This window comes from Panthera uncia, chromosome D4 (assembly GCF_023721935.1).
Source record: "Panthera uncia isolate 11264 chromosome D4, Puncia_PCG_1.0, whole genome shotgun sequence".
NCBI lineage: Eukaryota > Metazoa > Chordata > Mammalia > Carnivora > Felidae > Panthera > Panthera uncia.
In genome coordinates this window covers 64511453-64527140 of record NC_064807.1, presented here as the reverse complement: position 1 = coordinate 64527140, position 15688 = coordinate 64511453, and the positions used below count along the sequence as shown (strand labels likewise).

General features: G+C 42.1%; 1 protein-coding gene and 1 non-coding gene across 4 annotated transcripts in view; both read left to right on the top strand.

Annotated features, from left to right (window-relative positions):
- ABCA1 (ATP binding cassette subfamily A member 1) overlaps nt 1–15688 on the top strand; it is a 132473-nt gene that overhangs the window by 14382 nt on the left and 102403 nt on the right. For all 3 annotated transcript variants that reach the window (XM_049635500.1, XM_049635481.1, XM_049635490.1), the window contains exon 2: nt 6176–6340. In XM_049635500.1, the coding sequence (XP_049491457.1) occupies nt 6275–6340 (66 nt within the window). In that variant the 5' untranslated portion in view covers nt 6176–6274. The remainder of the gene's footprint in view (nt 1–6175; nt 6341–15688) is intronic.
- Nucleotides 4235–4337, top strand: LOC125928056 (U6 spliceosomal RNA). The gene has a single exon (XR_007459543.1). It is a non-coding gene; the product is annotated as a U6 spliceosomal RNA (small nuclear RNA).

The window sequence follows — 15688 nt, the reverse complement described above, 5'->3', positions numbered from 1 at the left end:
CTGGCCGAGGGGTCGACCTGCACCTTAGATGGAAGTTCAGCTCTCTAGGCCTGGCCTCACGTGCCCCCAGTGTTCTTGCCAGAAGGAAAAACACCAACCGACCCTTTGGTGACTGCAGAGACTGAGAGTTCCTGGCAGCAGTGCAAACATGTGCATTTTTTCCCCCCTTATTACGCTTCCGTAGGCAGATTTAATGCTTTAGAAGGGTACAAGGCAGTCACGGGAAGTAGTTCCTGTTTTTCTTACGGCTTTGCCAAGTGGGAAATAAACCTTCCTACCTTGTCTTTTTTGCAGGACTTCCTCTGTCTGTCTCCTCCTTTCTTCTTTGTATTTCTCATCTCTCTTTGAAACTTAATGTGAAGTGCACAAGGGCCAAGTGTTTTGGTGAAGAAGGGGCTGGAGGAGCAGCGTGGTGGGTGCTGACTGGGGCTGTATGTTTATTTTCCTCTTTGCACCAAGCTTCCTGTAAACCTGTAGTTTTATTCTTATGCCAGCATCACTGAGTCTGACATTCTTGGTGTCACTTGGTGACCCTTTTGCAAGTGGCACAGCCCAGTGTCATTTCACTGTCCTAAAGGTGCTTGCTCAGAAAGGAGTTACCCCGTCCCCCAATACTTTCTGTTCCCTTACTCTGCTGTATTTTTCTTCATTACTCCTACCTCCCACTGCCTTAACCTGCTGCTCTCTATTTTCCACCTCCTTCCTAGAAGTTCCACAAGAGCAGGAATTTTGCCTCTTTTGTTCACTTCAGGCTCTCCAGGATCTAGAACAGCATGTAATAGGCACTCAATAAATATTTGTTGTGCTAATGGGGACCCTTGCAGAGTTAAGGCTTCCTTGTTTGTTGAATGAATGTGCAGCGAATATTTTATCAACTATTCACCCTAGTGAATCACACAATAATCAGACTTTATGCTGTACAGTTCTCAGGTCCTCCAAGGCATGAATGGATTTGTGGAGTATGTCAACTATTATAATAGAAGGAAAATGATTTGTTGGGGGGGGCTGGGTCAGGTTATTGATGTATAATTTACATACAATTAATTTACCCTTAAAATTTTAAAACTTTTTTAGTATGATTTATTGTCAAATTGGCTTTAATTTACCCCTTTAAAGTGTACAGTTTGATGAATTTTGATAGATGTATATAGCCACGACCACAATCATGATACAGAAGGTCTCCCATCACTCAGTGCTCCTTCTGCAATCTGTTTTCAACCTCCACCCATCACCAGCCTCCACAGATCAAACACAGATCTGATTTTTGCCCTCATTGCTTCACCTTTTCGGCATGTCATATAAATGGAGTCATAAAGAGGCAGTTTCTTGTGTCTTGCTTATTCCCTTAGCGTAAGGCTTTTGAGATTCATCCATGCTGTTGTACATATCAGTTGTTTGCTCTTTGTTTATTGCTCAGTAGTATTCCATTTTAATTTATCTGTTAGTTGATGGATATTTGGGTTGTTTTCAGTTTTGGCTATTCCCTATAAGTCTTCTGTAAGCGTTCACCCACAAGTCTTTGTGCGAACTTATGCCCTCCTATCTTTGGGGTAAATACCTAGCATGAGATGGCTGGGCTGTATCATAAGTCTGTGTGTAACTTTACAAGAAATTGCCAAACTGTTTTACAAAGTGTCTGTTCCATTTTACATTCCCACCAACAGTGTATGAGAGTTCCAGTTGTTCCACAGACTTGCTCGCGCTTTAAAATTTTTAAAAATTGTACTACTTCTAGCAGATGTGTATTTCATTGTGGTCTTAATTTGCATTTATGTACAACTAATGCTGTTGAGCATCTTTGCTTATTTGAGAAGGCTATGCTTTAGCAGTCTGCTATATTCTCTGGATACGAATAATGTTCTAATATTAGTGGCATTTGAGGTGAAAATTTCTTTTTTTTTTAAGTTTATTTATTTTGAAAGAGTGAGCGAGCAGGGGAGAGGTAGAGAGACAGGGAGAGAGAATCCCAAGCAGGCTTTGTACTGTCAGTGTGAAGCTGACATGGGGCTCCATCTCATGAACCGTGAGATCATGACCTGAGCCGAAACCAAGAGTCGGTCGCTTAACCAACTGAGCCACCCAGGCACTCCAGAAGTGAAAATTTCTTTAAGAAAGTGGTTAAAAGTTTGAAAGGCCTCTTCCACTAGGTCCATACTGTACAAAAGAAGGTTAGGGTGTGGAAACTATGTTAAATGTTGGCAAAGGGTGGTGGTCCGCCTGAGTGACTGATGATGCGACCCAGAGAGAGAGAGAGCACGTAGGACTTGAACATGGAGATTGGCAGAAAGCAGATTCCATGGCTCTACTGACCTTGGTATGGCTCGCTCGGACCTTAGCTAAACCTAGTGTTTGTGGTAAGTAGACCTAGATTTAATTACATTTTCCCGGATGCCCCAGGAGTCTCCTGGGAAAACTCAACAGTCCTTTATGGCCTTGGAGCATGTGGTAGAAGCCTGCTGAACATAGAGCTATCCTCTCTGGGGACAATTTACCGGAATCAGTTAATCAAGCTTGAGAAATCAGTTTACCACAGGCCCAGAAATGCCACCACCCTTACCTTCTGAAACCCTATTTCTCTTGTCCATCTCTTAGTCAATTAATTAAGCAAACATTCCCTGACTGTTTATTGCATGCCAGGTACTAGGGAAAACATTGATGAAGAAAACAGAAGTGGTCCCTGCGGACTCAGAATGAAGGAGAAATACTTCAAGGGAAAAGAGAGGCAGCCTTCGGAGTACCCAGGAGGGGCTCCTAACCCAGGTGTCAGTGCAGGGGAGGTAATCAGGACAGGATCCTGGGCAAGTGGAAGCTACATGGAGACCTAAGGTTGAAGAAGAGTTAGCCAGGCAGACAGTGCTGGGAGAAAGGCTTTTCTGGACAGGGAACATACCAAGAAGTCCTGGCGGTAGGACATTCAGAGCCTGTCAGTAGTTTCTTCTGGGCATGGTTTAGGAGGTGGGGAGCAGTGTGAGAGGGGTGGGAGTCATCAGGGAGACCAGTTAAACTACCACATAGGCTGGACTTCCTCCTTAGGGCAGTGGGGAGCTGGCAGAGGGTTCTAAGAGCAGAATGGCATATTTGGATATATGGTTTAATCGAATAATTGCAGCTGCTCCCTGATCAATGGATGGGAGGGGGACAAGACTAGAGGCAGGGAGACCAGTGAAGTGGCTGCTGTGGTCACCCAGGAGTGGGATTGACAGAGTGGCCTATTGACTGGCAGTGATTGTGAAGTAGGACCCTTTCCAGCCAGTAACTGGAAATGTGCATAAGGGCAGAAGCGAGTGTGTGACTGGCTTTGAAACATTGAGAAATCTAGTACATAGTACTGCATTCTTTTTGGTTTTGGTTTGTTTGTTCACTTCCTTGGAAAACTGATGTAGAAATGTCCCTTTGGCTTCAGTTACCTGAGCGGAGGGGTTTGGGCATTGCCAAACCCTTCTTTGTGGACAGAATTGCCCCAGCAACGATCACTGTGTTCTGAAGTGGGAAGAGGGAATTATTCAGGAGGCCAGGGCCATGCCAAGGTGGGTGGGGGATTTGGGGGAAGAAGCCTGCCTGCTTGTACCTGGCAAAGCCAGAGCAGAACCTTCATTGCTGCTCTGGGCTACTTCTTGCTAACAACCTTCTCTGCATGTCTCCTGGAGGGTCACTGGGCTCAGAACCCATGTCTGGAGACCCAGAAACTCTCCTTTCAGGAAAGTACTCTCCAGAAAATCTCTTCCTGCCCTTTCTCATCTCACGAACACTCTATTGAGGTGTGTCTTCTCTTCCTCTGAGATTTTTCACTGAAGTTTAGGGGACTCTGTGCTGTGGTTTGGCTGTGGGGGTCTCTAACATGAGGCTATTCAGGTTTCATCCTTCCTACTTGGCCCTTTCCAGAAACCCACAATGGATTTGCTAGAAATAATGGAATAGAAATGAATGTTTGGACAGGGTAAAACCATTGCTCTGTTAGGAGGTACCGATAGAACAGAGAAAGATAAGTGGGAAGAGCACTCATTTCTTTGGCACTTACAATGTGCCATGTACTGTGTTGGGAATTCATTTATATTATCTCATTTAATCCTTTGAATATCATGCAAGGTAGGTATTGTCATCTGCATTTTTTGATGAGGAAATTGAAGCTCAGAGAGTATAAAGCCTTGGCCAAGGGCACATAGTTGGGGAGCTGGGGTTGATTCCTATTGGGGCTCTCTCTGCTATGTTAATTCTTTTTAAATTACAATCTTGTATGCTTGCTTTGGCAGCATATATACTAAGATTGGAGTGAAACAGAGATTAGCACGGGCCCTGCACAGGCTGACATGCAGATTCATGAAGCTTCCATATTAAAAACTAAATAAAATTTAAAAATTAAAATAAATAAATAAATAAATAACTTGTGTTCCAAGCTTCTCATTGTTACCCTGGGGATCTGAAAAGATTCATGTAGCTTCTAAATCAACTAAGTGATTCCTAGAGAGCAGCTTTTGCATGAGAAAAATCTAGCTAATTATTTATTTCAGTATTTCTGGAATGCAAGCCCTATCCTAGGCCACTTACAAAACAATTGGGATGACAGACACGTCTCACAGTGGCATTCTGGCTCTCAGTGCTTGGGAGGTCCGTTGACAGCTTTAAACAACGAATTGCAAACCGATGCAGTGCCAGTATAACTCTTCTTCTTTTTGGGGTGAGAAATTTTGGGGGTCTGTGTCCTAGAGGTTTGCTGAGCAAATGATAAAGAAATAGGACCTACAGCTTGAATATTTCAGAGTAACTCCTGATTTGTTGGATTGTCAGAGAATGAATTAAAATACATAGTAGTAGGGTCTTTCCTTCTCAGAAACTGAAAACTCCCTCCACTCTCTTCCTTCTCTAGAGGTTTTAAATGCAAGTCCTCATGAAGTGGGCAGCAAAAGGGTAAAAGGTTGACCTTTGCATTGCAATCTTGTTTGGACTCACAGATTTTTTAGTCCAATATTTGGTTTTATATCCACAAGTGGTCACTGCATTAGTTCTTTTTGCTATTTGTTCCTCTTGCCTAGTTTCCCACTCCCACCTCTACCTTACTAGGGCCACAATGATAAACTGAGCTATTTAGAAGTAAAGCTGGTTTCTGGGTTGTGGCAAGAGTTCATGACTATGAAGTGCCAGCAGGACCTAACTTTGACCTGTGTATCCCTCCCTTCTTCCACTTTTCATTTTCTACCCTTTCTCCAACTTTAATTTTAGTCTGACTACTTGGGATTATTCCAGCATTTAATAAATACAGTTGTTGAATGGGCAGCTGGGACACACAGCATGTTGTATCCGCTGCTTATGAGAACCATCCTTTTGCCCAGCAGGGTGAAACAGTCCTCCCGGGAGGTACCTGTGACACCTGATAAGGAGGGGCCAGGCCCTGTGTGCAGGTGCACACAGGTGGAGTAGAGCCAGAGTGTACATATGTCTGGGCAGTGGGAGATTGTTGGTTTCGCTGGTGATGCTCTCCGCCTGCCTCAGCTGACTTGTTTCTCCGTGGGATATTGTTTTCTTTCTACAGACACACAGCACTGGAATTGTCCTCGTCACCTGGGAACCAGGTGTCAATGTTATTTCCTCGGTATTTACTCATAGTCATCTAAAACAACTCCGTAGCTTTCCAGATTGGGAAACTGCTTTATCGATGGTGCCGTTTATCATTTGAAGGGCACAGCTATGTGGCCAGATGAAAATGTGGTCGGTAGCGGATTTCAAGAATTAGCATAAATTACTCCAGGTTCGAAGCAAAATTCATAAATGCTGCTACGTTTTATGGGGAAGGGAAGCATTTTTCTTAGACAAGTGAGACAGGTGTCTGGGATTCCAGTGTGCCGTTTCCAACCTCAGGGTTTTGACCAACCAAGATTGCTCACTTAAGTCTGTTTTCTTTCATAAGTGCGTTTTTCATTGCCAAATGGTCGCACCAATGGAGCTAAAATGATTAGGATTATAATGACCAACTTCCAGGCTGTAGCCAGAAAACCTCCAGAATCCCTGTTTACAGGAGAAACTCTGAAGCCGCAAGTTGGGGACTCAGGGCTTCCTGAGAGTAATTAGGACACTGATCTGGGTTTTGAGGTCCCAGGTGAGGGGGCTGGTGCAACAGCCCTCACTGGCGTATGGCTTTGCAACAATAACTGATAGCGTTCTCTCCTGCTTTATCTTTCAGTTAATGACCAGCCACAGCGTCCCTGCTGTGAGCTGCTGCTGCTGCCTCCAGAAGCTCCTGAGCCACACACAGGTTGCTGCGGCTGCCGGCTGAGGAAACATGGCTTACTGGCCACAGTTGAGGTTGCTGCTGTGGAAGAACCTCACTTTCAGAAGAAGACAAACAGTAAGCTTGGGTTTCTCTGGGGAGGTTCTCCTCTGCTTTTCTTCATGGTTGTGAGTTGGGGATTGGAGAAGGGAGGAGAGGGAATCCTCTTGGTTTCTTAAAGGGAAAGAATGAATCTGGCCCTGATGAGCACAGGTCCGTGTGGTCCTGATAGAGCCCTACTGCTTATGAGAGAGGGAAGATGTGCGGCCAGGCAGAAATGTCAGCTTTAGTTTGTGCTAGTGGCCAGGCATGAGTTCTGATCCCTGGAATCTGGCACAGAATTGCCTCTGACCATGCCGTTCTTTCCTTTTGCTACAGCCTTGGGGCCACCTGGCTGTGAGCACCTGAAGGGCCCTTGTATTTCTGGGAGGTGGGAATGAAGTGAGTTAACAGCCCAGCTCTTAGACGCTGATCTCTTCGTGTCAGTGTGGACTCTCTCAGCTCTGACTGAAAGCCTCAAGGAATATAAAACTGAGATTTGTTTGATTGCTGTGGAGGGTTCTAAGCCATTCACTTCCCAGTTGGGACACAAATTCTTTGCATATCTTGAGAAGATCATCTTTAATGCTCAGGTGAATGGTGTTTTTACACAGAGGAGGGTAAAGGTTGTGAGGCACGGTGAGCTCCCTGGAGCTCAGACATCAGCTCTTTGCTTGTCTATCTCTGATGAACACTCCTGGACACCCTATCTAGTCTCCTGGGCTTAGCTGCACCCCTCTGTAGTTGGCTTCTAAATCTGTTTCCTGCCCTGCCCTTTCTTCTGAGTTCAGAGCCTGAGTCCCCACTGGGCTATCTTAACTAAGCTTAACATGTCTATAACCAAAACGATCATCTTAGACTCAAAAAGCTGTAAGAGACCTTTGAGAGAATTGAATTAGTGTTTCTCAAACCAGAATAATGCTTGGACATTCTTTAAAAGAACAAAAATATCAAGATTCCCCTTGTGTTCGCGAAACTTATTCTTTTTCTTTTTTTTAATTAAAAAATTTTTTTTTAATTTAACTTATTTTTTTAATTTACATCCAAGTTAGTTAGTGTATAGTGCAACAATGATTTCAGGAGTGGATTCCTTAATGCCCCTTACCCATTTAGCCCATCCCCCCTCCCACAACCCCTCCAGCGATCCTCTGTTTGTTCTCCATATTTAAGAGTCTCTTATGTTTTGTCCCCTTCCCTGTTTTTATATTATTTTTTGCTTCCCTTCCCTTATGTTCATCTGTTTTGTCTCTTAAAGTCCTCATATGAGTTAAGTCATATGATATTTGTCTTTCTCTGACTCACTGATTTCGCTTAGCATAATACCCTCTAGTTCCATCCACGTAGTTGCAAATGGCAAGATTTCATTCTTTTGGATTGCCGTGTAATACTTCATTGTGTATATATACCACATCTTCTTTATCCATTCATCCATTGTTGGACAGTTGGGCTCTTTCCATATTTTGGCTATTGTTGATAGTGCTGCTATAAACATTGGGGTGCATGTGCTCCTTCAAAACAGCATGCCTGTATCCCTTGGATTAATACCTAGTAGTACAATTGCTGGGTTGTAGGATAGTTCTATTTTTAATTTTTTTGAGGAACCTCCATACTGTTTTCCAGAGTGGCTGCACCAGTTTGCATTCCCACCAGTAGTGCAAAAGAGATCCTCTTTCTCCACGTCCTCGCCAACATCTGTTGTTGCTAAAATTTCTTCTTTTTTGTGATGTTACTTGTGTACATATGTGAAACAAGGTATAAACCTCTGTACTTATAGGCTATTATACAACCATATGACCCATACATACTTGCAAATTAAATGCAAACAAAATTGTAAAACCAGTACAATTCAAATTAACATCGTTAATGTAGTGAGACAGCTATCATTGTTCAGCTGAAACCAGATTATAAGTAGTAAGGTGAATTTGGTAGTGAATGCTGTAGTGCTGATTCTTTGGAGTTTGGACAGTTTACATTGCTGTGCTAACGATTCAGTTCTTCAACTGCTTTTCCAGTGACCTGCATTTGATATCATTTGGCGTTCATTTGGTCCAATCTCCTCTTTTATAAATTGCGTCCGCATCTGTTCCTTTTTCATTAGTCTGCTACAATTACATCGGTGCCAACATAATCACAAATACAAATGTAAACCTAGGCTTTGAAATCTTGTGCCAGAAGTAGTTATAAAGTGGGCATTCAGAAGATTCAGATTTTTTTTAAAAAATTTTTTCAGTGTTTATTTTATTTTTGAGAGAGAGAGAGACGGAACATGAGCAAGGGAGAGGCAGAGAGAGAGGGAGACACAGAATCTGAAGCAGACTCCAGGCCCCGAGCTGTCAGCACAGAGCTGGACGCGGGGCTCAAACTCACGAACCGTGAGATCATGACTTGAGCCAAAGTTGGACGCTTAACCGACTGAGCCACCCAGATGCCCCAGGTTCAGATATGTTTATTTGAATTTGTTTAGATGACCATTGAAATGAAAACACAACATGTTTAAAATCCTCACAGAGAACTCCTATTTAATCCCTCATGAATATATGTACTAGTCTGAGAATCACTGATTTATTTTTATTTTATTTTATTTTATGTTATGTTATGTTATGTTATGTTATATTTTATTATTATTTTTTCCCCCTCATGTTACAAGTGGGGACCTAAATCCTAAGGTCACTAGTCAGAGAGTAGAAACTAGAATCTATGTATCCTGTCTGTCTTGATTGATGATAATAGTAATAGTAAGATATAATGTGTTATTATATAATATAATAAAAGCAAAAGCCTAGGATGAGCTTCCATTATTAATTAGATTAATTCTTTCGGACCCCATGAAGTACTGTTATCTCCTTGTGTCGTAGCTGGGGTACTTGAAGTTCAGAGAGAGTCTAAGTAATCTGTCTGAAGTCCATCCACGCTGCTACTCAGGAGTGCATGTAGGTTTCGAGTCTAGATAATCTGACTCCAGAGCTGGTACTCTAAATCACTGTCAGATTGCTTCTCAGCAGCATCATTATTTTTTGTTTTCAGTCTCAAAAACTTGAAGTTTCTGACCTTTTCCTCACCTTTGCTTCTGTTTCTCATGGCTTTTCCTAGGTATTTCCTGGGAAATTTCAAGTCCTGGTATTTCCAAGTCCTATCTGTTCATCACTTATCCTCACTTCTTAACCATTGTGTGCTCCAGGTCCCCTCCTCTTCTCATCCTGATGGCAGCAGCGCACATGATGGGAAACTGTCTTTGCCATAGCATATCCATTAACCACTGAGTGGTGGAAAGAATTGTATCATCTTAGCAATGAAAGCAGGGCTCAAGGTAGTCCAGTCCAGACCTCTCATTTCACAGATGAGAACACTGAGATGCAAAGCAGAGGAGGGATTTCCCCAAGCTCAACCAAGGAATCAGGAGCTTGGGGTCTTGGAACAAGACATGGGATTGGGCCATTCAGACTGGGCCAGCCTCTTCTGGTCTTGAGCTTGTCACTTCTGGTTTAGTACTGCTTGTGGATTTAAAAAGAGTTAAGATTAGGGAGATAGGCAGGCTTAGTCAAAGGCAATTTGTAGCCTTCTGGCAGAGTTTTTGCTGGCGGAAGTAAAGATACAGCATCTGACACAAAAGGACTTTTCTGGATGGTACACCACAAGCCTGCTAGCTTGTCCTTACTTCCCTTCCTGAGAGCTCAAGGAAATGTATTTTCCTGAAGCTGAAAAAAAAAAAAAAAGGCAGTTTATTCCAGGTTATAGATGCTTAGGTTGTCAGAGCTGGAGAGATCTGGGCTGCCCCTAGTACAGTTGATGGATCTGGGATTCCAGGCTGGGGGGCAGGGGTCCAGAGTGGATCAGTCACGGAAGTAGCTCCGGAACCAGTTTCCAGGTGTCCCTACAGGCTTTTTTTTTTTTTTTTTTTTTTTTCTTCCCCCGGCTGGTTTTGCTTTATCTGCACTAAGGGTTTAATGCCCATGGATCTTAAGTGCTGACTGGTAGCTACTTCCCAATCCACCTGGCTTGGATTTCTGGATGATATTGTTGAGACATGGGGACCTGTCCAGGGTTTTGGTTTCTCTTCGTTAGCTCACATAGTCAGAACCCACTGCCTACTGGGCAGGGAAAGAAGCTCCATGATTGTTCTTGCCCACAATGTGTGGGATATCATTGCTTGTTTCCCATTTTCTCAGATTCTAGAAATACACACTTAGCTTCAGAGCCTGGTACCTGAGATATGCTTAATAAGTGGTTACTGAAGGAGTAGTAAATGTATTAAATGGGCCATTAGTTTGCAGGTCTCTAGGAGGCTCCCCTGCTATAGGGGCCTTGTGTTCTGCTGCTGGGAAGAATATGTAAAAACTGGGGGCTGAACAGTACACCCCAGAATAGCCCTGTGGAAAGGCAACATTTGCCCTTTCCCTCTCTGTCCTTGTTTGCTAATGAATCCTGGGGACCTCTTTGTGCCCCCATTGTCCCCTCACAACAGCCATCAACCAGGGTTAGCTTTCCGTTGTTTCTGTTGGGCAAAGAATACACCGAGAGTTGCGAAAGTTGAGTGCAAAGCTCAGTTTGGGTCCAAAGTAACGGTTAACTTGTGTGGGTGGCAGTCATTCAGTACAAACAGGGCTTGGGACCGGAAGGGCGAGGGGCTTCAGGGCTCTCAGGATCCTCATCTGGTTTTAGGCTGAGCCAGAGGCCAAGGTCCCATGGAACAGATGGGACACTGTGGCCATCTGGCCTTTCTTTTTTGCTTTTGCTATTAATTTTCTCTATTAGAAATGATTAGTCATGTGCCTGGGAAGATAGGTAATTCTAATTGTCGCAGAGAGTATAGGTATTTGGACTTTGGTTAACGATAAGGAATAAACTATCAAATAAATAGAAATTAAAACTCCTCATTTAAGAGCCATTAGAGAATTTTCCAGGGTAGATGAAAACTTTCCACATTCCCTCTCCACTTCCAGTTTCAGCTGATACATTTCTTCCTCATCCTTGTTCCTGGCCTGGCAGTGACGGTTCAAATCCGGATAATAATTCTAATTTTTATTTAATTCTCATTCTGTTCTAATTCCAGCTTGGCCACCATATGCCTCAATGGCTAAGGGAAAGTCGTTTCTCTTGAGTTTTAGTTTCGTCTTGTATGGGATGAAGAAAGTTAGAACACGTAGCCATTTATTGTTTCATTGGGATAAATATTGACTGAACATCCACTACATATGGGACAGTGGACCGGGTGTAGTGGTGGAGCAGACAGATGTGATCTGGCCCTCGCGGAGCTGACAGTTCAGCGAGCGAAGCAGGTACAAAACACATCACAGAAGTAAAAATATAATAACAAACTGTGATAGGTGTTAGGAAGAAAATAAATCAGACAGACTTTGGCACTATGTTAGATTCTACCAGGCCTTGGAAAGGGACTTAATGTAGAATGGAAAGTTATGACATTTAAGCTGAGAGCCCTGAAGTTCAAGTTGGAGAAGATCAGGAGCTCAGAGATTAGGGGCAACATCATATTCCAGGTAGAGAGACATGTGGTGTGAAGGCTATGGGCCTAACGCATGTTCCCAAGTCAAGGAACAGAGAAGCCAGTGGCACTGGTGGAGGGAATGAAAACCGGCTAGGGGGATGAGTTGGGGATTGGCAGGGCCAGATCATGCCTGGCCTTGGAGTTGGGGAAGGGCAGTTGAATTTTATTTTATGTCCAGAAGAAGTCCCTGAAGTGGATGGGTCATGATGATGGGAATCAGATCGTGTAGTCCTTGGCCCTGAAGGGACTTGAGTGACCGTAGCCCAAGGAGACCATTGTAATCATTACATGTGTATGTACCATTTTATGTTCTGTTTTCTTCTTTCATTTGATGTAATTTTGTGTATATCTTCTCTTATTTCCAAATAATCTTCATATTTGTAATAATGATTCTCGATATGTAGCCTGCATTTTCTAGTTTTGAAATACTTTTATATCCATTATCTTCTTAAATTTCGAAGCAATTCTGAGAGGAATGCTTTAAAATATGTGTCTCATAGGTAAAGAAATATTATAAATTAGCAAGTTAGTAAGAGGGGGATCTTTTGGCCCCAATCTACCATGGCAGATTGCTGTTAATTTTAAGGTAATTCATCAATACAGCTTTTATTTGATAAGTTCATATCCTATTGCCAACATTTGGATGTTTATTTATTAACTATAAGCCTCCATGTCCTCAACTGTAAAGTGGGGACAATAGCAAATGGGGATCAGTAGAACTGGGTTCAAGTGCTGGTGCACTCTCTTACCAGGCTACAGGTGATAACTTCTTCAAACCTTAGTTTCATGGTAATGATTCAACCTGTCTCACAGAGTCATTATGAGAATTAAATATTAGAGATGAGATGTATAAAAATCCCTGGTATATAGTACATGTTCACCATTGGCTGTAACTGTTAAAAATCTATAGACCATGAGTTCATTATACCTCCGTGGAACTAGTTGATGTTTTGTGACCATGCCACTGAATGGGGTCACTTCCCACCTGGGCCACTGCTGTGTCAATGTCATTTGGCCTCTATAGTTGGGCAGAACTAGCAGTTAATCTCAATTCTGCCTTTGTCTCTATGACTTACTCTTCCTTTTCCCCTACTTATATATATTTTTGCCACATATAAAATGGGGACATTAATGGTTCCTACATCACAAGGTTGTTTGGAGAAAGAAAAGAGATCATCCATATGTAATGTGCTTACTATGTACTGGACTCTAAATAAATAAATGGTAGCTACTGTTTATCCTAAATATACAGATGGTAGCTTCAGAGCACCAAGGGTGATGACCACTGTTTATCTTACTCATACTCTTCACTTATTTTTGTTTTTGTTTTTTTCTGAGTTCATTATTTTTTGAGTTCATTCACAGTTATGCCATTTTTTTTTTTAATTTTTTTTTTTTACCGTTTATTTATTTTTGGGACAGAGAGAGACAGAGCATGAATGGGGAAGGGGCAGAGAGAGAGGGAGACACAGAATCGGAAGCAGGCTCCAGGCTCTGAGCCATCAGCCCAGAGCCCGACGCGGGGCTCGAACTCATGGACCGCGAGATCATGACCTGAGCTGAAGTCGGACGCTTAACCGACTGAGCCCCCCAGGCGCCCCCACAGTTATGCCATTTTTAAAAAGTTTTATTCCTGTTGATATTTGTGAATGATTTTATTTAGCTATAAGCTTGTAAAACATACAAGTTTGTGCTCTGCTTTTTTTCACTTACTATTGTATGTTTAATAGTGTCTGTGTTTCATAGATGTGGTGACTGCACAATATATTGTCCAGTAGATGTACCATAATTTAATCATTTCCCATTGCTGTGCAGCTAAGTTGTTTCCAGTATTTTGTAATTGCAATGCTTCAGTGGCTGAATAACTTCATGTGTACAGCTTTTTGATATTTTAAATTTAGTTCTGTAGGGTGAATTTGTAGGAATATTACTTGGTGAAAGGGGATACTCATATTGCTTTTCCAGAGGGCTCAAACTGATTTGTATTTTCATCTGTATTATTTTATAAACATCAGTTCATTCTCTTACTCAATGAACATTTTTTAGGTCTTTCTTGGTGGCAGGCTTAGTGAGAAGAAAGTGATAGTGGGGGAGAAACTCTTTTTTAAATAGGGTCCCTCCTGTGCCATGTTCTGATGAAGGCACTGAGTACCTGGGGAACTCCAAGGGGGGGCTTTCAACTTTGATGGTAGAAGAGAGTGAATGTCATTTGAAATCTTGGAGATTTCAATGTGTGTTGCTTCTTTGGGATTATTTAGAGAAATACTAGGAAGATTAGCCCCATCTTCGGTCTTGGAGACCCCACACTGACATGTGCTTTCTTCCAAAAGACTCATTTGTCTTTTCTTTCCCCCTTAGTGTGCTATCAAATAGTGTAAATTATTCTTTATGGATATATGGTAACAGTGGATTTTTGTTCCATTTGAGAAGTAATACATATACATTATGGAAAATTTAGGAAACACAGGATAGTTTTTTATTTTTAAAATGGAAAAAAATTTTATGTTTTTAAACTTTATTTGGAGAGAGAAAGAGATGGTATGCTAGTGTGCACGTGCAGGGGAGGGGCAGAGAGAGAGGGAGAGAAAGAATCCCAAGCAGGCTCCATGCTGTCAGGGCACAGCCTGATGTAGGGCTTGACCCCACAAACCTTGAGATCATGACCCCGAACCATGAGATCATGACCCCAGCTGACATCAAGAGTCGGACATTCAACCAACTGAGCCCCAGCCCCAGCACTGAAAAGTATTTTGAAAAGTCACCCATGTTCTTATCACCCCAAGATAGCCACTGTTATCATCTTTGTATTTCCTTCCAAAAAGAAGATTTAAAAAGAGTTTAGTAGGTAACCATAACAAAGGTCTCTGGAAATTAAAAATGTGTTATTTAAAATACCAAAATCCAACAACAAATGACAGCAGGAACAGAGAGGTTTTATTAATTATGATGTGTTCACAGTATGGAATATCAAAGTGGCCATTAAGATCCATATTTTAAGAGAATATTTTATGTCATAGAAGACTTCCATTATGATGTTAAATAAAAAAGCAAAATATAAAATTGCTTTATAAATATAAAATATGCTGTATAATGTCAGTTTTGTAGAGAAAAATATTCATGTATACATAGAAATGGCAAAAAATATTAACAGAAAGCCTTTGTTAGCTCAGTTTACTAGGGATTATCTTTGGGAAGTAGGATTAAGGGTGATTTGTGTTTACTTTTTTCTACTTTTCTGGATTTTTTTTTTGAGAGAGAGAGAGAGAGAGAGAGAGAGCGAGTATGAATGGAGTAGGGGTGAAGGGTGAGGAAGAGAGAAAGCATCCCAAGCAGGTTCCATGCCCAGCGTGGAGCCCTGTGCTAGGCTTCATCTTATGACTCTGGGATCATGACCTGAGCCAAAATCATGAGTCAGATGCTCAACTGACTGAGCCACCCAGGCACCCCCTTGATTTTTTTAATTTCAAATTTTTCACAATGAAAATATATGTACTTAAAGATCAAGAAAAAAAAATCTGTTTAAAAAAAGAAGGGAGGATTTTAGGTCAGTGTTCTCTTGGCTTTATGGCTCTGCAGCCACAGTTGTAATTACTCTTAACCACAAGGCCCTGTGACTCTTCTGGGCTCTTTGGTGTTCATCCTAATTAGAACGTTAGATTCTAGAAATGAAGGGAATAAAAGAGGTGAGAGTCTTTGCGTGAGCACCCCCAGTTCAGTTGAATCATGTCTAATGATTTCCATACTGTCTCTAGACTTATTTATCCCCTGGTAACTCACTGAGGCAGGGTTTTCCTTTAGAGACACCATATTGTTTTCACCAGTGGATCATGCTTACTTGTAAGTTTACTGATCTAACCCACTGGAGAAGATGGTACCCAGACCTT